General features: G+C 46.2%; 1 protein-coding gene across 1 annotated transcript in view; it reads left to right on the top strand.

The window, feature by feature from the left end:
• vps13d (vacuolar protein sorting 13 homolog D) overlaps window positions 1-25,712 on the top strand; it is a 38,470-nt gene extending 12,758 nt beyond the window's left edge. The window contains exons 22-70 of the mRNA XM_076045973.1: window positions 104-1,147; window positions 1,277-1,367; window positions 1,458-1,584; window positions 1,685-1,865; window positions 2,370-2,525; window positions 2,634-2,775; window positions 3,019-3,232; window positions 4,574-4,745; window positions 4,930-5,045; window positions 5,496-5,720; window positions 5,798-6,093; window positions 6,276-6,409; window positions 6,611-6,766; window positions 7,092-7,278; window positions 7,444-7,518; window positions 7,603-7,803; window positions 8,216-8,305; window positions 8,417-8,557; window positions 8,813-8,932; window positions 9,216-9,318; window positions 9,466-9,618; window positions 9,910-10,045; window positions 10,152-10,199; window positions 10,425-10,575; window positions 11,284-11,497; window positions 11,952-12,199; window positions 12,698-12,889; window positions 12,979-13,105; window positions 13,546-13,688; window positions 13,808-13,938; window positions 14,240-14,415; window positions 15,155-15,278; window positions 15,880-16,115; window positions 16,199-16,298; window positions 16,902-17,059; window positions 17,266-17,374; window positions 17,546-17,716; window positions 17,854-17,958; window positions 19,184-19,333; window positions 19,459-19,608; window positions 20,294-20,390; window positions 20,494-20,642; window positions 20,778-20,912; window positions 21,330-21,497; window positions 21,759-21,891; window positions 22,130-22,325; window positions 22,979-23,110; window positions 23,470-23,710; window positions 24,545-25,712. Coding sequence (XP_075902088.1) covers window positions 104-1,147; window positions 1,277-1,367; window positions 1,458-1,584; window positions 1,685-1,865; window positions 2,370-2,525; window positions 2,634-2,775; window positions 3,019-3,232; window positions 4,574-4,745; window positions 4,930-5,045; window positions 5,496-5,720; window positions 5,798-6,093; window positions 6,276-6,409; window positions 6,611-6,766; window positions 7,092-7,278; window positions 7,444-7,518; window positions 7,603-7,803; window positions 8,216-8,305; window positions 8,417-8,557; window positions 8,813-8,932; window positions 9,216-9,318; window positions 9,466-9,618; window positions 9,910-10,045; window positions 10,152-10,199; window positions 10,425-10,575; window positions 11,284-11,497; window positions 11,952-12,199; window positions 12,698-12,889; window positions 12,979-13,105; window positions 13,546-13,688; window positions 13,808-13,938; window positions 14,240-14,415; window positions 15,155-15,278; window positions 15,880-16,115; window positions 16,199-16,298; window positions 16,902-17,059; window positions 17,266-17,374; window positions 17,546-17,716; window positions 17,854-17,958; window positions 19,184-19,333; window positions 19,459-19,608; window positions 20,294-20,390; window positions 20,494-20,642; window positions 20,778-20,912; window positions 21,330-21,497; window positions 21,759-21,891; window positions 22,130-22,325; window positions 22,979-23,110; window positions 23,470-23,710; window positions 24,545-24,676 — 8,376 coding nt within the window. The 3' untranslated portion in view covers window positions 24,677-25,712. The remainder of the gene's footprint in view (window positions 1-103; window positions 1,148-1,276; window positions 1,368-1,457; window positions 1,585-1,684; window positions 1,866-2,369; window positions 2,526-2,633; window positions 2,776-3,018; window positions 3,233-4,573; window positions 4,746-4,929; window positions 5,046-5,495; window positions 5,721-5,797; window positions 6,094-6,275; window positions 6,410-6,610; window positions 6,767-7,091; window positions 7,279-7,443; window positions 7,519-7,602; window positions 7,804-8,215; window positions 8,306-8,416; window positions 8,558-8,812; window positions 8,933-9,215; window positions 9,319-9,465; window positions 9,619-9,909; window positions 10,046-10,151; window positions 10,200-10,424; window positions 10,576-11,283; window positions 11,498-11,951; window positions 12,200-12,697; window positions 12,890-12,978; window positions 13,106-13,545; window positions 13,689-13,807; window positions 13,939-14,239; window positions 14,416-15,154; window positions 15,279-15,879; window positions 16,116-16,198; window positions 16,299-16,901; window positions 17,060-17,265; window positions 17,375-17,545; window positions 17,717-17,853; window positions 17,959-19,183; window positions 19,334-19,458; window positions 19,609-20,293; window positions 20,391-20,493; window positions 20,643-20,777; window positions 20,913-21,329; window positions 21,498-21,758; window positions 21,892-22,129; window positions 22,326-22,978; window positions 23,111-23,469; window positions 23,711-24,544) is intronic.
• The last annotated feature ends 414 nt before the right edge of the window (window positions 25,713-26,126 follow it).

Genomic DNA, 26,126 nt, shown 5'->3' with positions numbered 1-26,126 from the left:
AGAATTTGGGGGGAAGGGGTCATGTTTTGATTTGTTTTTAAATGAAAAGTAGTGAGAATGTACTAGGCATGCTACACTTTCTAATCCTTGACTTTCGTAATAGGTATTCCTGTGCAAACCAGTCTACGAACAAATCCTTGAGACCATGGACAATTTATCCATGATTGAGGAGCAACAGGTCATGCCAGGGCAACCACCGCCCGCACCTTCAGCTGTCAAATCTCAGCGCTTCTCTGACCCTCAGGATGGGCTGTTTGCACGAGACCAGGCCTACGGGCGCCTTTTCAACTCATCAAGTTCCTTACCTCTACCTTTACAGTCTCAAAAACCTGCTTGTCAGTCTCAGTCATTCACTCAGCTCCTGCTCACTTTGCATGTGGCAGAATCACAGGTGCAAATTAGTGCTGATCTGTCCCAGGGCTCACAGGGCTTAGTTTGTCTGTGCTTCCAAGACTTGAAGGTACAATTTACCAAAGACCACCCCCACTCTTTAGCAGTCCAGTTGGCTCTGCAGTCCCTGTTAATGGAAGACCTACTAGTGCAGAACCCCAAGTCTAAGTACAGGAATTTGATGGTGTCACGGGGAACCCCCAAACCCTCCACCTTCAGCCAGAAAGAGTACCTTTCCCAAAGCTGTCCATCAGCGTCTAACATCCTGCTTCCAGACATGCCTCGGTCGTTGCCTTCTCACATGGAGGAGGCTCATAATGTCTTCCAGCTTTACCAGAGGCTCCCCGGCACCCCCTCAGCCAGTATTCAGAAATCCAAGAGAGACCCAGACTGCCCTTGCACGCCACCTCCCTCCCCTATCCACCGGCCGGCCTCCCCGCAGCAGTCCCCAGATTTCGATACGTCATTAGTTCATATTAATTTGCTTTTGGTGGACCAGAGACATCCAGAGTATAAGACGCGCTACGGGGGTATTGAGCGAAGTGTTGACATTGATTTTAACTGCCTGGATATCCTGATCACACTTCAAACCTGGGTGGTGATTCTGGATTTCTTTGACATTGGCTCCTCGGCCAGCAATCATGCAGTGAATGCACAATCTTGCTCGCCAAAGTCAACGGCAGCAAATCCTCTACACGAGCCAGAGGTTAATGAAGAAGAGACAACACACGGTGTTAATGCTAAAGTTGACCTGAAGGTAAATCACCACACCTGTTGCCTTAAGTTGAAGTTGCTGTGCCATTGTGTTCTGTCATTCTCTCGTAGCTGATATTGTGATTTTATGTTTGTGTCATATGAGTAAAATTCTTCTTTTTGTTGTTGTCAGGTTCACTCTTTGTCTCTGATACTCAATAAGAAATTCAGCGAGATTGCCAGAGCAAATGTGTCCAAGTTATCAGTTCATCTGGAACTTCTAGGTGGGTGAAACCTTCTTAAGCCTTGCATGGATTAAATCACCTCTGTTTGCTTCATCAATGTGTGAACATAATCTTTCTTTAATACTGCAGATGGGGACATGGCTTTACAAGGCAGTTTAGGGAGTCTGTCCCTCAGTGACCTTACTCCACATGGTGATCTTTTCAGAGAGAGGTTCACCACTCGAGGAGGAGAGGCCCTCATTTTCAATATCCACAAGTAAACATTGTGATATGATTTCAACAGATATTCACTGCGCATAATATCATTTGTGAAAGATTTTGGTCTTTTTGTAATTTCCATCGTGTCACTTACTCAGATTTGGACAGCCTGATCCTTTCCTGGAGCGGGAATCAGACATCAAGGTTTCCTTGCAGATGGCCTCTGTACAGTATGTTCACACCCAGCGTTTTCAGGCTGAGGTGGTGGCTTTCATCCAACATTTTACCCAGCTGCAGGATGTCCTCGGAAGACAGAGGGCAGCAATAAAGGGTCAGACTGTGAGTACTGTCTGACTTTGTCTACAGTAGTAATATACATTTTACATTTTAGTAATCTCATTTTACACCATTAATTCAACATAAAATGAGGTTTAATTTGCCATATGTGTTGCAAAATGCTTGTGAGTGTGTGATAGCAATGATAACGCATTGAAAAATATAAATATAATCTTAATAGAATAATTCTCTGAGATCACACGACAGGGTTGGAAAAAGTGTTACAACCAAGAGTTTTACCAAGAAAAGCTACTCAAAGCTAAAGGAGGGAAACAGTAGCTACCTTAGGTTCCATTCTGTTACAGCTGAAACGATGAATAAATGTTGCGTCAGTTTGCGTAGATTCTAAAATTTGCTGTTTACAGGCCATTTCTGGCCTTGCCAAATATTGTGGATATCTAAACTAGCCAAACTGAATTTTCTAATTGAGGGAAAGTGTTCAGTGTTTTACCCTATCATCCCTGACCCTGATCCTCTTTCATGTCTTTCTTCTGACTTTTCCTGCAGGTGAGAGAGCACCCACAGCGAGCGTCGAGGATTCTGCTGGATATTGAGGCTGGTGCCCCAGTTATTCTCATTCCAGAGAGCTCCCAGTCTTTAAAGGTGTTGGTGGCCAACCTTGGTCGGCTGAGGGTGCAAAACTCTTTTTCATTGCGAGACAAGGTAGAGCGACACACAATCTCACCAGCGGTGTTGACATGTGTCCATCCCAGTCGTATCAAGTCGTGATGTGTGATTGTGTGTCTCTTTCCCTCTCTGTTTTTCAAAAAGGAGCAAGTCCAGAGCATAACGCAGAGTGAGCAGCAGAAGTCTCGAAACTCCAACTCCTGCTTCTCTGCAGGGTTCACGCTCGGCCAGCCACAAGGCACCGTGAAAGAGGAAACCCCAGTGGAGGACGGCCCTCAGAGTTTAGGTTGTCCTCATTCAGAAGTCCTAAACTATACACCACAGCCAAGCATCAAGACTTGATTAAGACTCTAAGAATCTAGACTCTGCTCTACATGTCACTGTGGCCAGTGAATCTCTCCCGGAAGGCAACATTAGAAAGACTTGTTCAGAAAATTGGCTCAAATCAAATAACAAATTGCAATAATTCAGATACTGAAAGTAAAAAAAGAGTTGAAGTTCCAATAACATTTCTGCTTTGCTGTTCTAGATGACCATGTTTGCCTGTTGGACTGCATTGCCTTAGATCTGCAAGAAATGGACATCTTTGCTGCAGAGCGCCTGCCCTGCTACTCCACCGACGGCAGTCAGAAACCTGAATCTGCAGACCTCTTTTTTCCTTCGTACTCTGTTCGCCGCATTGGAGACAACCTGCTGAAGGATCGCTGCCGCCTCCAACTCAAAGTGGAACGTAACCTGGACAAGTATGGCTCTGTTTCCTTCATAATTTGAGTGATTACATGTTGTCGTTGCTTTTTCTCTTTTTGGGTTCTGACGGTATCCCTACGTACATCTAAATGTTGTAATATTTCAAACAGTCTTTGTGTTGACTTTATAACTTTTTCATGTTTTTGTGCTAAAATTGGCAGACCCATTATGGCTGTTGTTCTGTTGACACAACAGCTGGGAATGCTAGTACCCATGCATATTTTGCTAAGGGCAAGTGATTGTCTGATGATTAGAAAGTCGACGGTTCAAATTACAGCTCCAACAACTTGATGATCCATTCTTTATTGTTCTGTAAAGATCTGAACAATTCATTTAACAACCCCTAGTTTAATTACTAGTTTCAATTAAACAGCATGACTTTTAACCTCTGTAGAAGTAGAAAAGTTCCACATCGATGATCTTTGCTCTCAGACTGAGCGTGTTGGTCCTGTGGGAAAACAGCTGCCTCCCATATACAGGTCCTGGCTCAATGAAGCCAACATGACGACATCATCTGCAAAAAAAACAGAGACACAATCATGTGGTTCCCAAACCGGACACCTTCCTGCTCCTGGCTGTACCTACAAAACATTCCTCTCCATGAAAATAATGAACAGAGTCGGTAACAGAGTGCAGCCCTGCCGCAGTCCAACATGCACTGGGCGCAAGTCATACTTAGTGTCTGCAATGTGAAACAGACTCCGACTCCGATCATACAGGCACCGGTCGGTCCTTAACAGAGGACCCCGGACCCCACGTCCCAGAGCAACCCCCACCAGATACCTCGAGGGCCACGGTTGAATTCTTGGTCCACATCCACAAAGCACATGAGGACTGTTTGGGCCAATGAACCCTCGAGAACCCGATGGAGAGTGTGGAGCTGGTCCATTGTTCCGTGACCAGGATGGAGGCCGTAATGTCGGTCATATCCTCTGCTCCCCGAGTGTGATCCTCCTATAGTTGGAGCACACTGTCCCGCTTCTTAAAAACCACCACCATCACCCCGACCTGCCAATCCAGAGGCACCGTCCCCGACTGCCAGGCGATGCTACAGAGACGGGTCAACAATGAGACTGTCCCTGCACATCCAGAGACCTGAGGTATCCAGGCTGGATCTCATCCCACCCCAGAGCCTTACCACCACCAGCTTTCCAACCACCTCAGTGGTCCATCACAAGTCAATAATTACAAGTTGTGAATGATGTCTCAGTTGCTTTTGGATACAAGTATGCACATCATCAAGTTATGGAGGCATTGCTAATAACCTGTTCATGGCTGTACTGCTGAATCTGGAAATGATTCATGTTCTAATCTAAACTTTATATTACTGTTGTCAGGGAGCTGAGTCATGCAGTGCCTGATGTGTCCATCCATGGCATCCTCTCATCAGTTCACATCTCTTTGGACTCGGACCACTACAAGCTGATCCGAGGGCTGCTGGAGAAAAACTTGGGAGAGCCTATAGAGGATTTTTTGCGACCCTACAACCTTCAAGACCCCAGCATCCATGTGAGAAAATGCGCTTCCGCATGTACAATGATCAACTAAAGTTTACATTAGATGCGTTTGTTGCAAATGTCCAGTTTTGTTTCCGTTACAAGGCATTTGTTTTCCCATTGTCCGCTTGAAAGGATAAATAAATACCTGAGAAGTCAAGTTAAAAATGTAGAATGATTTTTATATCACCTTTCAGACGGTGTTAAGTGGTGACGTATACACCAACTTCACCTTCCTGGTGGACATCATGGATGTCAGTTTGGAGCTCTTGGAGAGGAGAACACCGACAGAGCCTATTGGCTCATTAGCAAGGTGGGTCTCCATCCAGTTCAGTTTCAACACCTGCTTGGTCCTGCACTCAGGGTTGAGGGGAAGGTGGGTGGGTCAGAAAAAACTAAAGTGTGCTATGTTATCACACAATTAAAAGGAATGTTTTTGGTTGGCAGCTTGACCTGTACAAATTGCATTTGGCACTCCAAGGTCAAAAAGCATTCTATTTTTTACATCAGTTGCAACATAATGTTGACAGTGCGCTGCATAATAATTACATTGAAAATGCAATTGCTGAATGGTTGGCAACTGAATGAACCCATTTAAGGAACTCTGCAGTAGAGTTGATCTTCAACTGCCTTCACTGGACTTCAGGGTATGAAATTGTCAATTGTATTTCATTGTTGTATTGAATTGCTACTTTGAGTGAAGCGTTGGTCAGTGTTTTTTACATTCATGAATCACCAAGGCATTGTTGTACTTGTTTTCTAGATTTGACTTCATGAAATCCCAGCTGCTCTTTGAGACTTTTTCCAACGGATCCAAGTCTGTCAGCTTGGTGTCTCACTCCCTGCTGGCTCACGACACTCGAAGCGGAGATGTTGATCTACCTGGCACTGGAGCGGAAGGCAAGAGGTCCAACGTCTATGACTGCATTCTTCAACCTTCTAAAACAGGCAGTAACCAGGCAGTATTGCAGCTGGAACTGCATTATAGGTAGGTGTAATAGCCTGGAGGATGCATTATTAACACAAGCACATTCTCAAAATTTAATGTATGCCATCTTTTTGCAGATCTACCCGTGAATCCTCGTGCTTGACGGTGGTTCTGAACAACCTGAGGGTCTTTTTAATCCTTGAGTGGCTCCAGCTGGTCCAGAACTTCCTTCGAGTGCCTGTAGTGAAGACCTCAAGCGATTACAAGCCTTGTTACTACCATCCAAGTCAGACCAACCCAGAATCGGCCACTGGTGCATTGAGCTCCACAGAGACCATCATGCCCAAGACGGTGAAGAGTGGTGTGGTCACGAAGAGGTCAACGGTGGCTGTAACTCAGGACCACTGCCTGGATGTCAAGGTCAATGTCACAGGTCAGATAACAACCCTTTGTTTCATATTGGTGGTGTGGTGGCAGAGTGTCCACCATGGGACTGGGAGGTTGTGGCTGGGTCATACCAAAGACTGTAAAAATGTTTTTTGTGTGAACAGGTGCTGTATTTTACAGAATTGTTTTTTTTTATTTTGCAAACAAAAACTCTTTGTTTGGTTTTAGGCACAGAGTTTGTGGTCGTCGAGGACTCTTCTTGTCAGGATACCAACGCCATCATTCTGAAAGGCACTGCAGTCCTGACGTACAAACCTCGTTTGAAGGACAGACCTTTCTCTGGAAGCCTGGCTGGAGTCGAGGTGATGAATGACCCACATGCTTCCATTGTTTTAAAGAAACCGATACTTTCATTCCAGTTCATAGAATATTAATACTTTACCGCTTCTGTTTGTAGTAAAACCCCAGCAATGTATTTTGCCCATTGTCACCCTCATCATGAGACATCGCTATGCATTGAATGAATTGAATGTTTAGACACAGAAACGTCTTTTGTCCCTCAGGTGTTTTCATGTCGACTGGGAAGTGAGCACGAGACGGCGCTGTCCATCATTGACCCAGTCAATGTTCAGGTGGAGCTGTGTGGAAGCCCCACATACCAGAGCACCTCAGGGCTCCTCGATGCCTTCAGTGTGGAGGACGTTCCACCTCTACTGGAGGTCAGAACCTCGTCTCCAACACACACGCACGTCTGCTAGATTACATACTGTAGTAGTGCAAGTGTAATCCAGCCAGATTAGAACAACAGTGGAAGATATTGATGGTGTTAAAATACATGTATATATATTTAGATGAATCAAATGGCTCACTAAAACTGGTTGACTCGTACTTGTATTACATTATTTAATTTGGGCCGTTTCAACTTGGATAGGACACTTTATTCTTTCTATTTTCACATGAATCAAATAAATATCCATTCTAAGTGATTTCTATGTCGCCATTGCACCATGTGCTCCTTTAATTGTGCCATTGTGTGTATGACAGATCCACTTTCCTGCTCTGGACATTCGTCTCTCGTACAATGACATCCAGCTCTTCCTGGCCATCGCTAAGTCCATCCCCACTGCCAGCACTCCACCGGCCTCCAGGTCTGACACCAGCCACACCCTCAGCACAGAGATGAGTGATTTACGGAGGGAGGACTTGAGTGAGAAAACAGAGGCCGTCACTGGTATGTGAAGTCCAGCAAAGTGCTTCAGCCGGCTCTTTCGGCAACAAACCTAAATATCTGCAAAGCCTTATATTACTGAATGTGCACCACTGATATGAAACACATGCATGTAAACCTGTGCATGAAAATGACTGTGGATCTCTGGTGGGGTTTTTGCTTCTAAAGAGGCGCAGCTTACCCATTTACAAGACCTCGGATTTGAAAAAGTGGATTGCCAAAGAGCCTTATTACACTGTCATGGTAAGATACATGCGTGTATATCTATTTTAAATATACTGCAAAAGATAGAATGCATCTTCATTAAAAATGTGTCATGTCGTTTAGGCCAGCTGGACCAGGCTGCCACGTGGCTGCTGGAGAACGTGGAGAACATGGTGGGTCATGGCCAGTCCAGTGGCAGCTTGACTTCCAGCAGCTTGGCCACCTCTCTGTCTGGTGTGGAGGTGAAGGCCGAGAGCATCTGCATATGTTTCATCGACGACTGCCTGGACTGTGACATCCCTCTGGCTGAGCTCACCTTTTCCAGTAAGGCCTGCAAACAACAGGTTTCAACATCGCACTGGTTTCATACTGCAACACAATTTTATCCCCCGCCCCCTCCGGAAAATAGATAGATTGCACTTAGAAAAGCAGATTGCAAAGAGTAGGTGAGATCTTAAAAATAATATGACTTTAAAAAAATAGACTTTGGAGATTTTTTTCATATATTCAAAAAAACAAAACAAACAAAACCGAATCACCTAAAACTAAATGTGCTTTTCTGAGTATGTTCAGGCCAGCAGAGAAGGCCTTGCTGGCAGTGACAGCCCATCACACACACACACACACACACACACACACACAAATTCATTTCTGATTACGATGGTCATTGCAAAATGCTTTTCAGAAATATTCTCTTTTATCATGATTATAATCAAGAAATGTTTTGCAATTTCAGGGCTTCATGTGCTTCAGCGAATTGGATCCAACCAGGAAGGCAACACCAGTTTCACTCTGTGTGGAGACTTCTACAATAGAGAGCTATCAGGTAGGAACAGCTTTAGTTCTAATGACGACGCCAAACAGCCGTCTGTCTTCAATGGGGAAGAAGTTGGGCCGTTGTTGTCTGGTTAACATGAGAGTGCGATGACTCTTCCAGGCTGGGAGCCCTTCATCGAGCCGTGGCCCTGCTCTGTGCTGTGGCAACAGCAGGTCGCCAGCCGCCTCCACCAGCCTCGGCTGAAGGTTGAAGTTCGAGCCAAGCAGAGAGTGGACTTCAATCTGACCTCTGTTCTTTTAGGTGAGCTGCACTTCCACCAAGTCACGGTAGCCTGCTTATAAATAGTAGTTTATGACACTCTTTAGAATGACCTTGGCAACATGACATTACACTGATTTCATGGTTTCGGTCAGGGAAACTGGGAAAAATATGAGCATCCAAGCTTGAGTAACAATTGACTCAAATCACAGCTGCACGGGACATACATACATAATGTTATTGTCATTCCAATAGTTCCCAGCAGTGTAGATCAAATGACAAACGTGTTCCTTCCAGAACAATACAACACCACCAAGAGCTCGTGGATGGCCGACTTCTGCAATAAGAAGGAGCAGATCCGTCAGCCGTCACAACCTCTGACCAGCCCCTCAGTCAGCCCATCCAGCTGTGGACCAGGTACGTGCACAACACCAACATCATCCGCCAAGAAGAAAACACTTTTTCTGCTCAGTTTGTAAATGGAGTGCACTTATATACTCACCCATTCACCCATTCACCCATTCACACACCACTGGGTGGCTGCTGCCACTCTCTGCTGCAACTCTCAGGACAAACACACACACAAAAATGTGACATACTTGAGCCTTAAGCGTGTCATTTATTTTCATAACCTTAACATCAGCTGTTTGTTGAGCCGGTGCTTCCCTCTCCACTGCTGCACGTGATGTGTTTTCACTAGATGTCAAACCCTCCAAGAGGAGACAGCCATTCGTCCCTTACGCACTGCGGAACCACACAGGCTGCACACTCTGGTTTGCCACGTTGACCACAACACCTACAAGGTAATAGAGCAATAATTGTCCTGTGTGTGTGTGTGTGTGTGTGTGTGTGTGTGTGTGTGTGTGTGATTTATTTTTTTTATATGAATATGAAATTGTATAATCATTTTTAAAGTAAGAAGTTCCTTCATTCACCTGAAACCCCCACAGGGTGGCGCTGTCGCATAGCAGCAGCTCAGAGTCCATCTCAGCGGTTGACGGTTCTGGAAGTGACGACAGTCACAATGTGAGCCAGTGGAGGGAGGTCGGACCCGGGGAGGAGATCCCCTTCGAGTTCGAGGCCCGGGAGAAACTGAGGCACAGGTAGAGCTGTCTGTCCGTCGGTCTGTCTGCCTGTCTGTCTGCCTGCCTGCCTGCCTGCCTGTCTGTCTGTCCCTGTCTGTCTGTCCTGTATATGCTGCTGGAATTATGCAAATGTTGGCTAAATAAATGCATTCTATTCTGTTCTATTCTGTTCAATTTGTGGCACTGATGAACTAGAAGCAATGATTTCTGTTATTTCTGTCGGCAAGTCAGCTTTCGGCGATGGTTGAGTGGAGGTTTAAATCACCAGTATGGTGTCTCACTCCACCAGTCTGCTCCTTCTTCCTGTAGACGCACTCATGAGCTGAAGCTGCACCAGCTGCTGGTTCGAATCTCTGGCTGGGAACAAGTCAAGCCAGTGTCTGTGGACAAAGTTGGTGTTTACTTCCGCTACGCAGCTGCCGACCGGAACAACTCGCTCTCCACCGTAAGAGCCGCTCCAAACAGTTGCGTCAAACAACAACATGTTTTCTATGGGTTGATATCGATTGATTGATTTGGAACATTTTTCCTTTTGGTTCTCTCCTGCACAGGTTGGCAGTCCAATCAGCAGAACAAATATCATCCACCCACATGTCTATGTGAGTCTGACAGGTAGTGCATGTAAAATGCTGAGCAGTCAATGAAGGTGCATGGTTTTAAGTCGTCTTTGGCCAGGTACAGTGCAGTGCTGCTGTGAATCACTGCAGTACTCATTCATTCAAACTGCTAGCAATGTCACTGGAACCTTGAAAATAAAGCTTGCTAGAAATGTTGATTGCATCTCATGAAGGCACAGCAGTTGACGAGAAAAGCATGTGTATCAGTTCTCAGCGCTACCGCCGGTCAGAGTGGTCTTCTCCGTCACCATGGAGGGAAGTGCCAGGAAGGTCATCACCGTCCGCTCGGCTCTCACCGTCAAGAACCGGCTGAGTGTCCCGATGGAGATCCGACTGGACAGCCCCTCGGCCCCCGACAGTAAGACCGGACGTCTGTCCAACCGGTCCCAATGTACTCCACCATTCCAAGCACAGTCACGTCTGTTTGATGCCTTCATGTCTTCACATGCATCAAGTGCAGATGAGTCTAGACTAAGAGGGGTGCGGGGGGGTAGGTTTTCACTGGTGAGCCACAGTGGGTTCGGAATTGTGACAGAGGAGGGTAGCGGAGCAGCAGCAGATGGATGACTAGCAGTAGGAAACATGTTGCTGCAATGTCAGTGGAAAATGAAGCAAAGCAAAGTTGCAACCAGATCAATTGTCCTTGAAGCCCCGCCAGGGTGTGCAGCTCCTAGAACCACCCAGAACCATGCAGAACCATCCAGAACCACCAGGGTGTTTAGCTCCTAGAACCGTCCAGAACCATGCAGAACCATCCAGAACCACCAGGGTGTCTAGCTCCTAGAACCATCCAGAACCATCCAGAACCACCAGGGTGTTTAGCTCTTTATTGAAATGACTCTGAAAGCACTGGAGACAGGAAGGAAACACAGCTGATTGATTGGCGACCAAAGTCCCAAGTGCACAAGATCCCAGCTGAAATATTCACAACTTCATTCTGCACCATCACCATCACCATCACCATCACCATCGTCATCGTCATCGTCATCGTCATCATCATCATCATCATCATCATCATCATCGTGGTGGTTGACTCGCTAACCTTGTGGTGTCCTTGTGTGAGCAGAGCCGGTGGTGCTGCCTGCCATCCTCCCTGGCCAGGCTCTGGCTGTGCCGTTACACCTGACGTCGTGGCGTCTGCAGTCGCGGCCCAAAGACCTGGGCCTCTTCTTCTGCAAGGCGCCCATCCACTGGACCAGCGTGGAGCAGCCGGGGGAGGTGCACAGCAGCAAGAGGGAGTGTCACTCCGCAGACTTTGACGACATCAAGAGCAACTTCAGGTATATTGTGTTATTTATATATATTATATTATCACATTGTCTTTTTTATGCAATTCTATTCAATTTAATTTATTTTTTATTTCTTTTCAATGAATATAATTTTCCTTCTCTGCACTGTGTTGTGTCTGTAATTATACCAATTTATCCAATGTGGGATTAATAAATGCATTTTATTCTATTAATATCATGACCAAACTAATAATAATACATTTTATTAATAGAGCCCTTTTCAAAGTCCTCAAAGACACGTTGCATCAGAAGGTTAAAACCTATCAGAATAGAATTATTACTTAAACACACACAAACAAATAAATCAAACTCATGTTAAGAGTAAAATCACCCCAACACAAGGAGGTTGGCATCAGTTGTGAGGAGGAGAGAAAAAGTGAGTAACTTCCAAACAGTGACCATCACCATCATACAAACGTGTTCCTCGTGCCGTCGTCTCCTGCAGATTCTGCGTGGTCATCAAGAAGGAGAACTACCCGGAGCAGCAGCCCGCCAAGAGGCTGAGTGACTCTGGCAAGGAGATCTACCGGCTGCCGGGCCACACCATCTACCTGCTGCCCACCGTCATGCTGGCCAACCTGCTGCCCTGCGACCTCAACTACTACATCAAGGGCACCTCCATCATGGGCACCTTGAAGCCCGGCAAGGAGGCCATGCTGCACGGCGCCGACACCTCGCAGAACATGGAGCTCGGTCAGCGCCGCCCACGCGCTCTTAGATAGAGTGCTAAAACAGGGTTTCTCAACTGGTGGCTCGCCACCCAGAAGTGGGTCGCGGAGGTGTTTTGATTGGCTTGCAGCTTCGTGGGCAGTTTTTTCTTTTTTCTCTTCAAATGGATTGTAAAATATAAATATATCAAATATATATTCAAAATGTATTTAAAGGTATATTGAAGTGTATATGTTTGTAAAGAAAATATTGGCCATTTATTTTGCTGGACACAATTGTAATTCAAAAATTTCAATAATTTATTTGCTAATTTATTTATTTGTAATAATTTATTTGGCACGATAGGAAGTAGGCGAGTGTTTTTATTTTTTTGTGGAATAAATTTGTGTCTTTGCGACCTCGTGATGAAGAAAAAAAAAAAAGAAAAGCCTCCTGTGACTCCACCAGTTGAGAAGCAGTGTTCCTAAACTCTCCCTTTGTGCTCTCATTCTTGGACTAATGCTCCTTCTCTTCCCTCGTCAGGCATTCTGCTGGAGAACTTCCCCGTGTGCAAGGAGCTGCTCATCCCTCCAGGAACCCAGAACTACGTGGTCCGCATGAGGCTGTACGACCTCAACAAGCACCTGCTCTGCCTCACCATCCGCATCATCCTGCGGGCGCAGGGAGCACTCAAGGTCCTTATATCTGCCCCCTACTGGCTGGTCAACAAAACTGGTACTTAACCTTTTTATTTCATGCATAAATATACACATACCATAAATACAGATGTGCAAAAATCTGATTTTGTGGTGGTGTTTTTTCAGGGTTGCCACTGATCTTCCGTCAGGACAATGCAAAAGGAGACGCAGCCGGCCAGTTTGAGGAGCACGAGTTGGCTCGCAGTCTCTGCCCGCTGCTGTTCTGCTACACTGACAAGGAGCAGCCGGCCATGTGAGGCTCACAAACCAATCCATGAGTGAATCAATTCTCAGTGTTCACGTCTGCACAGGCTCGCTCAGCTTCTCCAGGACTCCTCACAGTGTCTGGACAGAGTGAATGTGGCCGTCGACATCACAGATAGCCTGGTCCTCCAGACCTGCTGCTACTAATACTACTATATTAATAATACATGTATGCGCAATATGCACCAAAGAGTCTCCTCTGCAAGACCCTTTCTATATGTATAACTTTTATTTCGCAATTATTGTGCACTTACTCACATGTATCTGTATATGAAGCTCTCAGCAGCAGAACTCTTGAGACATTTTTAGACGTCTCATCCTTGAAGTGGGAGAAATTGTCATGACGTTCAGTCCTGTTTAGAGGGAGTCCACTTCCATCATCCATCTCCAAATCCCTGACCCCCCCCCCCCCATGTGTGTTGATGGCAGGTGCACCATGAGGGTCGGCAAAGGGATCCACCCTGATGGCGTCCCGGGCTGGTGCCAGGGCTTCTCACTGGACGGAGGCAGCGGAGTCAGAGCCGTCAAGGTCATCCAACATGGCAACAGGCCGGGCCTCATCTACAACATAGGTCAGTAGTTCAAGTATGAATAAGAGTGAATTGTTTTGGGCAGTGGAGCATCATTATGGAACATCATGTCTATTATTCCACCTTGTTTCAGTTTAACCAGTGCGCTCCTGTTTTTCCAGGCATCAATGTGCAGAAAGGGAAAGGACGCTACAGGGACACTCACATCGTGACCTTTGCCCCACGCTACCTCCTGGACAACCGCTCCACACACAGACTGGCTTTTGCCCAGAGAGAATTTGCAAGAGGAAAGGTAAAAAGAATATATATTTTTTTAAAGTCTTAGATCATTGGATTTCAAATGGTGATTTCTCTATAAATATTCATACTTTTAAATCCCGTTAAAGAAGCCGCGAAACCACGGCCCAAATCCAAACGGCTCCCGACCCACCCGTTGAGAAACTCCGCTTGACAACTTCTGTGTTAATACACTTTAAACCTACCTTAACTTTAAACTAGACACGTTAGGATGCCGTGTGATTGTAGCGTGAGTCCTTGGCTGGGATGAGTGTCTTTGACCTGACGACTGACCCAGCACTGATCATGTGTCCCAGGCCACCGCCAACCCAGAGGGCTACATCTCCACCCTGCCGGGCTCCAGCGTGGTCTTCCACTGGCCCCGCAGCGACTACGACCAGCTGCTGTGCGTGCGCATCATGGACAATGTGAACTGCACCTGGTCCGGAGGCTTCAAAGTCAACAAACCCAAGTCCTTCCACATCAACATGAGGTGGGTTCCTCCCCTTCTTCTTCTTCTTCTTCTGTCTCTCTCACAGTCGTTGATGTTTTGGGACATTTGACTTTCCTCTCGCCTGGCACAATGCCCCCTTCTGGTTCAGGATTGTAAAAACAGCACTCAAATCTACTGTACCTAAGGTGACGTTTACCTAATGTGCTTTCCAGCAGCTTCTCGCTACCCCACAGCGCTTTACAATGGCCTCTCACTCACCCATTCACTCACACACCAATGGGTGGCTGCCACCAGCCCCATAGGGTTCAGTGTCTTGCCCAAGGACACTTCACACATGTGGACAGTTGGATTTGAACCGCCAACCTTTGGATTGTCAATTTATATCCCGCTCTACCAACTGAGCCACAGTGAACTCTACTGTTACTCTACTTATTCTGAATATTATTCTATAGAATAAAATAGAATAGTACAGTAACGTGTACTGTTCAATTGGGCATTTTTTTAAAATAATTCTTATTTTGAATCTCCAAATTAAGTTCATTCTTGTAGAATAGAATAAAATAGAATAGAATGAACTTTATTGTTCCCCTAAGTGTAGCACAGAAATGTGTAAATTCATATTATTAAAATATTTGATGAGACAGAATTGCAGGAAAAACTTTATGAACAATGTGCTGCTTGTGTCCCCCCATAGCCAGTCCACCATCACATATTATGTACACAACACTGTGATGAGGTAAGAATGAAACCGCTTCTAAGTGAATGTTGTCTTCAACAGGGACACTATGGGGAGCTGTTTCTTCCTGCGGACAGAGGTCACCCTGCAGGGAGCAACCTATCAGATCACTTTCACTGACACTGACCAGCTGCCGCCACCCTTCAGAGTGGACAACATCTCCGAGGTACAGCACTGAAGGATCAAACTGAGCTGCCCCAAGGGTTCAGACCAGTGGGGGGTGGGGGCACTGTGACTGGTGGGGCCACAGTGGGGTCTAATATTCAACAGTGGGGGGTAGGAACACAAAGAATCGATTGATAAATAAAAATCACTAAAAGTCGATCAATAAAATTGATAGAGATGGATACTGATAGCAAGTACTTCATACGGCCAGTACACACTACAGAATTACTTTGATTTTGAAGTTCTGTTATCTGAGCGACATTCCTCAGCAGGGTTTTCCAGAGGTGTCACCAGTTTGACTGCAGGACAAACTCAAATTCATTGTCATAATAGCACATTTACAGCTGGTATCAGCACGTGTTTTAGACTATGAGAAGAGTACTTCACCCTGGTATTGGCAATCGGTACCGAGACCCAGCACTGGTATCAGAGAGAACCCAAACATGCAAGCTACCACACAGAGAGGCGCCAGGAGAGCCTGGGAACCGAACCCACAACCTCCTTGCTGTGAGGCAGCAGCGCTAAGCTAACAGCTGCAGTCGCCAGACTTTAGAAACTTCACACTAATGTTAAAGGTCTCTCTTCTTTCCGCGACCCGCCAGGTGCCGATCCAGTTCTGCCAGCACGGAGTGGCCGACCTGCGGCTCCACACGGAGGTCCGAGCCGGTTCGGCGCTGGACTACGCCTGCGACGAGCCCACGCTGCCCCCCTACCTCACTCTGATCGTGAAGGGAGCCGGGTCGTCCGAGGTCACCGCCGACATGAACTTCTTCAGAGAATACAACAAGCTGTACTACGAGAACTTCATCTACATCGCCGCCACACACACCTTCTCAAGGTAATTATGGTCCAGTCAGAGTGAATCCACCGCGGAGCAAAATGAACGTTACACATGGTAACAGCGTGGATGCATCCATGCAGGGATACTGAGAGGAGACCCAGTGGCAAAGGTTTAGTGCGTTGTGGGGAACTGGTTCTGGATGTGGATCCAAAGACCCAGAGAGTCCTCCTCAAGAAGAAGGTACGGATGCTGATTCAAACACAAACACACAGACTGTGACAGCCAATCGACGAATCCTGTTTTTATTTCATTTTATTTTTTCTTACTGTGATTTAATGAGGTGGAAGGAAGAATGGAAATAAATGCAAACTGTCTGCTTCGACCATTTTGGCTCAGACTGTGAGTGTACCTTTGCTCCTGCAGGCAAGCCAAATGCAGTGTGATTGCATTCATGTGAAGGAGTGAGTCGCTCCAGTTCCGCTACAGTGTCACTTTCACACTGGAACAATAGAGGCTGCAGGCTGCAGAGATACCAGGGAAAGTTTTCTATTGGTGGGGATGCACTGATACCAACACCAGTATCAGGGATCCATACCAACACCGGGGTTGAGTCCTCTACTCGTACTCATGCCAACACCTCCACACTGGTACCAGTTGTATAGGTGTGCATGAGACAGTTTTGTTAAATTAGTGTAGTGACATTTGCTCCAAAAATGGCATCAGTGCATCCACAGTCATGAGAAGAAGTGTCTAAAGTAAATGCAGTGTGTTTCCAGTGCGTTAGAGTAGCAGTAGTTAGATCCAGCAGTGTTGTCTCTAACTTGTCCGCTGCTGCTGGTGCAGGAACCAGGGAAGCGCTCTCAGCTGTGGAGGATGAGCGGCTCCGGGATGCTGTGTCACGAGGGCTCGTCCCCCCCGCAGAGCAAACCAGCGCAGCCGCGGCCCATCGACTCCTCGCTGGTGCTGGACATCGCTGGGCTGGCGGCTGTCAGCGACAACAGGTCGGTCCCAACTGGCAAGGACCAGGCAGAGAGATTCCTCCAGAACCATCTTTTATGATATATTGCATTATCCAGCCATTGTCAGTGCCCCACTTCTTCCTGAACTCGTGGTCACCGGGGTCAACTGCACAACGGGACAAATAAAACCCTTTGAATGTTGAATGTACGAGGCGTCATCTCTCTTTCGCCTCTTTTGACCATGACAGTTTTGAGCCGCTGATGCTGAGGAGACCAGATTCCCGCCGCAGTACCACCCAGACATGGTACTTCAGCTCCGGGAAGCTGACCTGCGGTCTGTCCAGGCTGGTCGTACAGGTAGGGCCACTGGAAATTAACGTCATTGTTATTATTATTATTATTATTATTATTATTATTATTTAGCATTTTTCAATGAGAATTGAGATCCTTTGTTTTTGTATGTTTAAACTCGTCTCTTAAGCAACAGTCATTGGTTCAGATGACGACTGTACGACCTGTGTTGGTCAGGTGAAGGGCGGTACTGCAGGTTTACGGGACGGGGCCGAGGTGCTGCTGGGACCAGACTCGGTTCTGTTGGACCTTTACCCCGAGCAGCAGTTCAGCAGCCAGAAGATGAGGCCAGGTTCTGGAGTGCTGTCTGTCCAGGTCTTGCCTGATGGACCCACACGTGTGTTGCAGGTGCAAAAAAAAGATTTATGACATCATCAAACTACAATACTGATGATATAATTTTTTATGCAGTTGATGCAGTTGCAGACAGGACATGGTAATAATACACACTGCTTTCTCACACGTGGATGTTGTTTCCCTTGCAGATCGCTGACTTCAATCACCGCCGGGCGGTCCAGAGTTTCTCCAGCACAGAGCAACATGGGAGCAAAGAAGACGAGAAGAAGAGAGAACCTGAGCAAGAGCTGGAGGTACTGAGGAACAATCAGCCCTGCTATACTCTGTGCGTGCGCGTGTGCGTGTGCGTGCGTGTGTGTGTGAGATTGTTTCAGATTGACATTTACACCCTCAGTAAAAACAACAGTCATCCTATGGAAGATCCTCCTAGCAGTCTCCCCTACAGATGCACTGATACCAGTTGCAGCATCAGTACTGATACAGGGATTGAGTACCCGACTCGTATTCAACGTATCTGTGCTGATGCCACTGCGCCGATACTTGTTGTAGACGTATTGATAAAACGACTAAAGCCCCAATTCCACTGCCCAAAAAACATGTTTTTTTAAAAAAAAAAAATCGGCATTTGGTGGCGGTGGAATCTGCTCACCAAGCCGCACTGTCGCACGACAAAACGGGTCAAACGACCCAGCAAACGACCCGGGTCAAAATCGGCTCCGCACTAATCGGCATGCGGTGGAATCTGTAAACCCGGGACAACACCACCTTTTTTACCTGCCGCACAGGGTGACGTTGAGCGTAACGTGCGCTAAATCATAATATCGCGCCAGTCGCAGCGTATATCAAGCACTGATGCAAAAGTTTTCGATCACGTTCCATCAGCGCTGGATAATTGTTCATTGTCCTCTGGCTGTTTCGCCCGCTGCTCGGGCACAAAATGGACCAGACGCCGAAACAATCGCTGCACGACGAGAAGCGGCCGCGGAGGTGCGCGCCGCTTCAAGTCTGGCGGCAACGACGTCATCGTTCCACTACAGCCAAAAGTGACCAACAACTAAGAACACTGGCCACCGCCGGACTCTTGAATTCTGTAGAACTTCATCATGCGATCTTGGCGCGATGAAGTCAGCAGACACGCGGCGGTGAAAGCGGAGGGGGTGCAGCTTGCCGGCGGGGGGGGACACCCAGCTGGGTTTGGTGCGTGGACACGGAACTCAATGCCGATTGCTTCCGCGACGTCCCGCGTCCAAAAACATGGTGTCATCCCGCTAATTTTAGTGGAACAGAGGCTTACGTTAGATCTGTGATACTGCAGTGAAACTCGGTCTCCATGCTGAGGAATGTTGTTCAAAATAACACCTAAAGAAATGAATGTAATTCCATACTGTGTAATGGCCTTATTAAGTACGTGCTATTGGTATGGGTGAGCACATGGCACAGCGCCACCAGCCGCGACTCATCGCCACTGACTTTAATCCATCTCCATGTCCCGGTCTTCTCTGTCTGTGTGGTCAATAGATTTTGGTGCACTTGGAGGAAGGTCTCGGTGTCTCTCTGGTCAACAAGGTTCCTGAAGAGCTGGTGTTCACCAGTCTGTCTGGGATCCACTTCACCTTCATCCACACGGCTCTCAACGAGGTGCTGGATCTAAGGATTCAGAGCATCCAGGTGAGATTCTTTCAAGCCGGATCCCCGCCTGAGCCAACATCTCAACTCTCCAGTCCTACTCATGTCCATCTTCTCCCTTTCACAATGCTTATCAACACTCTGTGTCTACGTGCCGTCGCCACCAGGTGGACAACCAGCTGCTGGGCACCACCCAGCCTGTCATGCTGTTTGTGACGCCCAGCTCCAGCGACGCCACTGTCAGCGACAGCAGTCCAGCTCTGGAGATCAACTCGGTGAAGGTTCCCAGCAGCCTCATGCTCACTGAGCTCTTCAAGGTGAGGATGAGTCGTCCAGGACTCGGTGTTGAACCGTGAGGATGGTGGAGTGGAAGCGACTGCTTTATGTTCTTTGAAGTTTTACGGCTGACAAAACTTCCCTGAGACCTTTGAACACAACACCAGATACAGCACTTCCCATTCAAATCCCATTGAAACACTTATGAAGCAAATACATAATGATATAATATCATAATGAGAATGGCACCTTGATTTGTGTGTTAAAAGTTTTTGAAAATTACCAGATTTCTTTCTATTTCGTTCAGTTTTGTTAAAAGAAAAAAAATGTGAATGGCAAAAATTTGACTGCATAATGTCTGAGAGCAAACACCATTTTAATTTCCGCTCTAAATAAAAATATAAAAAGAAAAGAAAAGAATATTCTAAAGACAATAAGCTGACTTAAAAAAATGAACCAGTAGACACTTCAGTCAGGTGGGCCCAAAGTGGCAGCGGGCTCAGGAGCGATCATCTCATCATGTTCATTGTCACGTTATGAATCTTTTTGTCAGTCTGGATCAGAACAAGCCAGCAGGGGAAACTGGCTGCAGTTACGGTCCAATAAGTAAAATAAGGAACCTTGGATTTGCCAGGAAATCAGAATACATCCAGGTCCAGAGTCCTGGAAACAAATGTTTTTTTGGAAAATGTGAAGAGTGAAGAGATGAGCATGTTGTGTTGACAGCACCTGATGGTCACCGCCCAGCGCCTCACTGTCATCATAGAGGAGAAACTGCTGCTCAAGCTGCTGAGCTTCTTTGGATACGGCCAGACGGGGGCTGGTAGGTTGCAAGTCATTGATGGTGTGAAAGTGACACTGCCTTCCAGGCACACGCACTACTGATGTCATTTCTAACACTTGTGTTGAAATTGCAACATGTGCAGAGCTGGAGACGCTGGACGAGAACCTCCATGAAAAGTCCAGTAAAGACGCTGGAGCTCCCAAACGTTACTACTTTGAGAACCTGAAGATCAGCCTCCCTCAGTTCAAACTGAGCGTCTTCACCTCCCACAAGCTGCCACCTGACCTGAAGGTAACCAACCTCTCTCTCCCTCTCTCTCTCCCTCCTCCTCCTCTACCAGCTGCTCATCTGGACTGCATGTGTGAATCTGTTTTCACCTTTTTTCTGTCTTATCTTCTTTCTCTCTTTGCGTCTGTGTGACTGCAGGCTCTGAAAAGCACCTTGGGATTCCCTCTGATTCGTTTCGAAGACGCCATCATCAACATGTATCCCTTCACCAGAGTTCATCCCTACGAAACCCAGGAAATCATCATCAACGACATCCTCAAGCATTTCAGAGAGGTAGAGAAAGAAACCCAACATTTCCATTGTGATGTTTATTGAATCAAATCCCATCAGACATTTGGATGAGTGAAGTGAGCTTTGTGTTAACTAAGTCATTGGAGATGTTGTGTGTCAATGGATGTCATAGCAAAATAATCTTCCTTAGGCAATACCTCTGAATTTATAAAATAATTAATGTGCACCAAAATTTATTTTAAACAAGACTTTTGTTTTCAATGAGCAGACTTTTTGAAATACATTTTCAAAAACATCAAAGTGACTCCTGGGTTTAACAGGTTTAGTTGTATTTTTCTTCTTCTCCTCTGGATGACGAGGATGATGAGGATGCGGAGGATGCTGGGATGCTGAGGATGATGAGGATGCTGCTGTGTGGGGTGTTTGCCCAGATGGTGACTCTCTGCTCTTTGAACGCAGGAACTCATCAGCCAGGCGGCCCAGATCCTGGGTTCCGTGGACTTCCTGGGAAACCCCATGGGCCTCCTCAATGATGTCACAGAGGGCATGTCGGAGCTCATCAAGTACGGCAACGTGGGCGGTCTCATACGCAACGTGACCCACGGTGTGTCCAACTCTGCCGCCAAGGTAAACGCTGCCACTAGTGCTCTTCAGATCTGTGTGTGTGTGTGTGTGTGTGTGTGTGTGTGTGTGTGTGTGTGTGTGTGTGTGTGTGTGTGTGTGTGTGTGTGTGTGTGTGTGTGTGTGTGTGTGTGTGTGTGTGAAGGTTCTCAGTCACCCAGCTCATCTTCAACTAGAAGGTTCAGTGAGGACAACTGGACCGGTGCTGGCCGTCTTCAAGACGTTTCAGTTGTAGTTTCAAATCTATATGAAGTGTCAATATTCCAGTTTGCAGGCACTCTGTCTGATGGGCTTGGAAAGACCATGGACAGCAGACACCAGAGTGAAAGAGAGTACATCAGATACCATGGAGCCACCAGTGGAGAGCACCTAGTGGCGGGAATCCACGGACTGGCTCATGGTAACAGCGGCAGATTCTACTCTATTTTATTTGTTATTTTTTATTTCTATTTTTGTTTATCTCTCTTTACACTACAGTTTAGCACATTGCAGCCTTTTATTACACTAGTTCCCTTGCCAAGGTGCTGTAAATGTAAATTATCCATCAATCTATCCATCTATCCATCCATCTATCCATCTATCCATCTATCCATCCATCCATCCATCCATCTATCCATCTATCCATCTTCCTTCCTCAGGGATCATCGGTGGCATGACGAGCATCATCACGTCGACGGTGGAGGGCATGAAGACGGAGGGCGGGGTCAGTGGTTTCTTCTCAGGTCTGGGCCGAGGGCTGGTGGGCACCGTCACCAAACCCGTGGCTGGAGCTCTGGACTTTGCCTCTGAGACGGCACAGACGGTCCGCGACATCGCCAGCGTCAGTAACCACAGGTGGGCGCCGCAGCACAGTGACCAGAAAAGAAAACATGCTCCGTAACTGACCGTGTTTTACACAGAGATGGAGACACTAAATAAAAAATAATGAGAAAATGAGAACAAATGAACCCTGTAGAGGCCAAAATCAGCTCTGCAGCGCCACCTAGAAACACTGAGACATCCTCGGTGGTCCTACAGGGACGATGGTCAAAAGCTGGTCAACACACTGACATCACTGACCTGCAGTTTGCATAGAAAAAACACATTTTAAACCTCTCCTCCAATTGATGCACTTCAAAGTGTGACTGAGGAGACGCCGCTGGTCAAAGACTATGAGAACATCTCTGGAATTGGAGGCCCACTTCTCACTGGACGAGGTGTTCTGTGCCTCTAATGATCACATGTGTGTTTTGATGTTTCCAAGCCGCCGTTTTTTAACCTTTTTGGAACTGCGGCTCATTGTTTGACGTTGAAAGAAAAAATCCCATAACACACCACCAAGCAAAGATATCCTAGACCACTAATGACTCTATAGTCTCTTCATGTATGGATCCTCAGTCAGTGTCAAACCTGTGGAGATGCAGGAATGGAGGGAGGACAATGTGTGGTTGAGCAGCCAGTCATAACTGCAGCCGCTGGTCCTGACCACCCCACTGCTGTGTGTGCAGGCTGAGTGTGCAGCGCATCAGGAAGCCTCGCTGCTGTAAAGGCCCTCAGGGTCTCCTGCCCACCTACTCAGCAGGCCAGGCTGACGGCCAGGAACAGCTCTTCCACCTCACCGACAACATCCACTCCGAGTTGTGAGTCGCACTCTGATCTCACCACCAGTTATTAAGACTGATGCATATAGCTGTGAATAATCCAGCTGTTGATAACCTGGAATTGTCTTGTTTTTCCTCTCTCACTCTGTAGAGATTTGATTCAATGTGTTTCTCTTTAATGAGTGTCATTTTCCTTCTCTTTTGCACTGCATCTTGTTTCTGTAACCACACAAATTTCCCCAAAGTGGCCTTAATAAAGGCTTCTGTTGTATTCTAACTGATAACCAGAGTTTTTATTACACACATATCCTTACTTTTACTCCAGTACACAAGGTGAGCACTTCTCCCACCTGCAAGCTGATAACTGGCAGTTTCCTGTGTGTGTTTTTCCTCCCCAGTTTCATCGCGGTGGAGCTGATCGACAGCTACTGCGTCCTCATCTCCTCTAAAGGTGTGTACTTCCTCAAGCACGGCGCATACCTGGACCGCGACGCCATCTTCCTGGAGGTCAAGTACGACGACCTCTACCACTGCTTGGTCTCCAGAGACCACGGCAAGATCTACCTGCAGCTCACTAAAAAGGCTGAGAGCGGCGGCAGCGGCGTGGCCATTCCTGGTCCCTCGCACCAGAAACCCATGGTGAGGAGCGCTGGTCCAGCCAGAAATATTTCCTCTCTAAATTTTCTGCTTTTTTAAATGTCATGATTGAAAATATGTTCTGGAAAAAAAAATGCATGGACAGTTTCAACGGTTGTGTGTCGGGAAGGACATCTCTGGTAAAACCTCAGCTGAGACTTTTTTTTTACCCGGCAACCTGTGGTTAATTTAGTCAGAATATTCATCATCAATCAACACCTTCATTTCCATAAATCTTTATTAAAATGAGACCAAACTTAACAGAGACTCTGTTAGACAGAAGTCCGAGTCAGAGTGGCAGACAGAGTCAAGCTGCGTTTCCATGAGCCCTAGAATTGCACAAAAACATGTCCATAAAAACTGGTGCTGAAAACAGCTCCACTTGGAAAAACCTCTCAAATGTGGCTCAAAGGTTTTGATGCTCTCATCAGGTGGTTTTTCACACGTATCCATATAGAGGAATATGGCAACAGTGTCATGGAAAGACTTTTTCGGCATTTACACGTCAACGACCGTGACGTACGGGGTCACGTGACCACTTCACTGACTACTGAAAACGGTGCGTTATGATTGGACGGAGGAGGAGACAGAATATTTTTTTCCAAGTCATCAATGAGAAAAATATCAGAACCATCCTGGACAGCAAACAACATTGAAATGCAGATTTATGCAATGATAAGTGTGGTTCCTCCATCCTCCTCACGGTGGCGTCTAGTGCGACTTGATGTGAGCAGAATTACGGCTGATGCACTTCCATAACCCTGCAGTCCTGAATGCATGATGGTGACAGGCGTTGGATGAACGAGTGTTCTCACATGTTGACGCTTCTCTCTGCAGGTCCACGTGAAAAGCGAGAATCTGGCCATCAAAATCTCCCAAGAAATCAACTATGCTAAAAGTCTGTACTTTGAGCAGCAACTCATGCTTCCCGTCGGTGAAAACGATGAGAGTTTACTGCTTGAATTTTGACCATGTCGCCTTTCAAGAAGGTCTTTCTCTTTTCTTTCTTTCTTTTTTTTTTTTTTAAAGTTGTTTGTATTTTTTCTTTGCTGTGCACTTGTTTAAGTCTCACAACATTGTTTTAGACAAAACAAATATCTTGTCTTTGAATTACCAAAAAAAAACAAAAAGATACTTTAATATGAGTAGAGGTAATGTTTTTAAACTGGAGATTACAGCAAGTGTGTTTGTCATACTAATTTAATTTATGATGTTAATGAAATGATGAAATATGCAATTCATAGTGACATTTTGTCAATGTGTTTACCACTGCCTCAGCATCCTGCCACTCTAACAGCCACTAGGTGTGAGAGCTCAGCAGTCAGCGGACGCCTCTCTGATGAGAGGCTCCTATTGGACGACAGTGACACCTTGACAACTGACCATCACGCTTTTCTCTTGAGCTTTCCTTCAGTTGAGTTTTTGACAGTTGAACTCGAGTTAACTTCAGGTTTACATGGGTACTGTTTCATTGGAATAAAAACTACAACTTTGTGTTTATAAACTAAATACCGACTTCCCCATTCCCACCATTATAACACAAGTCACAGATCCATGTTTGCATACAACCCATTTTATTTGCAATTAAGACGACGGCGTCAGCATAATACTAAAATAATGTTACCATGACTCTCATGTCAACATTTAGATGGATTCAGCTCTATTTGTGGAGCCCCCATATCCTAACATAGAGTTATCTCAGGGCACTTTATATGTTCAGCAGCTCTGGAAGCCGATTATTCCCACCAAGAGCAAAGCACTGAGGCAACGGCGGCTCTGAACAACATTGTATTGCAACACTGCAGTTTGAGTTGAGGTGCGGCACTATCACAGAGTTATCTAGAGTATATTCTTTTAAATGTGAATAACCCCTGTAAAAATCATCTATTGTGAAATGAACTATTTCCATGCCATATGTAGAATAAATAGGGTTAACGGTGTGGTTGAAACTGGTCTGGAAATTTTAATGAGGGACGATGACAAATAAAGAGCGTTGACAAGTAAAGTGTGTCTGTGGCGTTTTTATTGTGGTCAAAAAAGAGAGGAACTGACGGTCTGCAGAGAAGCTCTGGGGGACGGTCGCCACCTTGTGGACAAACACAGCAAATTACGTTTAAAGCCGTCACTATGGCAATACATGACTTTGTACTTGAAGATAAAATGGGAGTTGACTTTTGCAGAGTGAAGGATTTCTTTGTTTTCTGAAGGTAGTGGAGGATGATCGATTCACAGTTAATCTATCAATTTGACGATAGGATAGAAATCGAATGAAAACATGCGTGATTACATGCAATTCTTAACTACTGCTAGAAGGCAGAAAAAAAAGACAATAGATGACGCCAGAGGCAGGTAAAAAGGACCTTGATGCAATTCTGAAACCTAACGATACGGGGGCGCATTTCACCATTTTTTGGTTCAC

This window comes from Nelusetta ayraudi, unplaced genomic scaffold (genome assembly GCF_046127955.1).
Source record: "Nelusetta ayraudi isolate G7.1 ecotype Tasmania unplaced genomic scaffold, CSIRO-AGI_Nayr_v1 ptg000088l, whole genome shotgun sequence".
NCBI classification, from domain to species: domain Eukaryota; kingdom Metazoa; phylum Chordata; class Actinopteri; order Tetraodontiformes; family Monacanthidae; genus Nelusetta; species Nelusetta ayraudi.
Note: the sequence above shows the minus strand (reverse complement) of the source record. Positions and strands in the feature narration are given on the sequence as shown.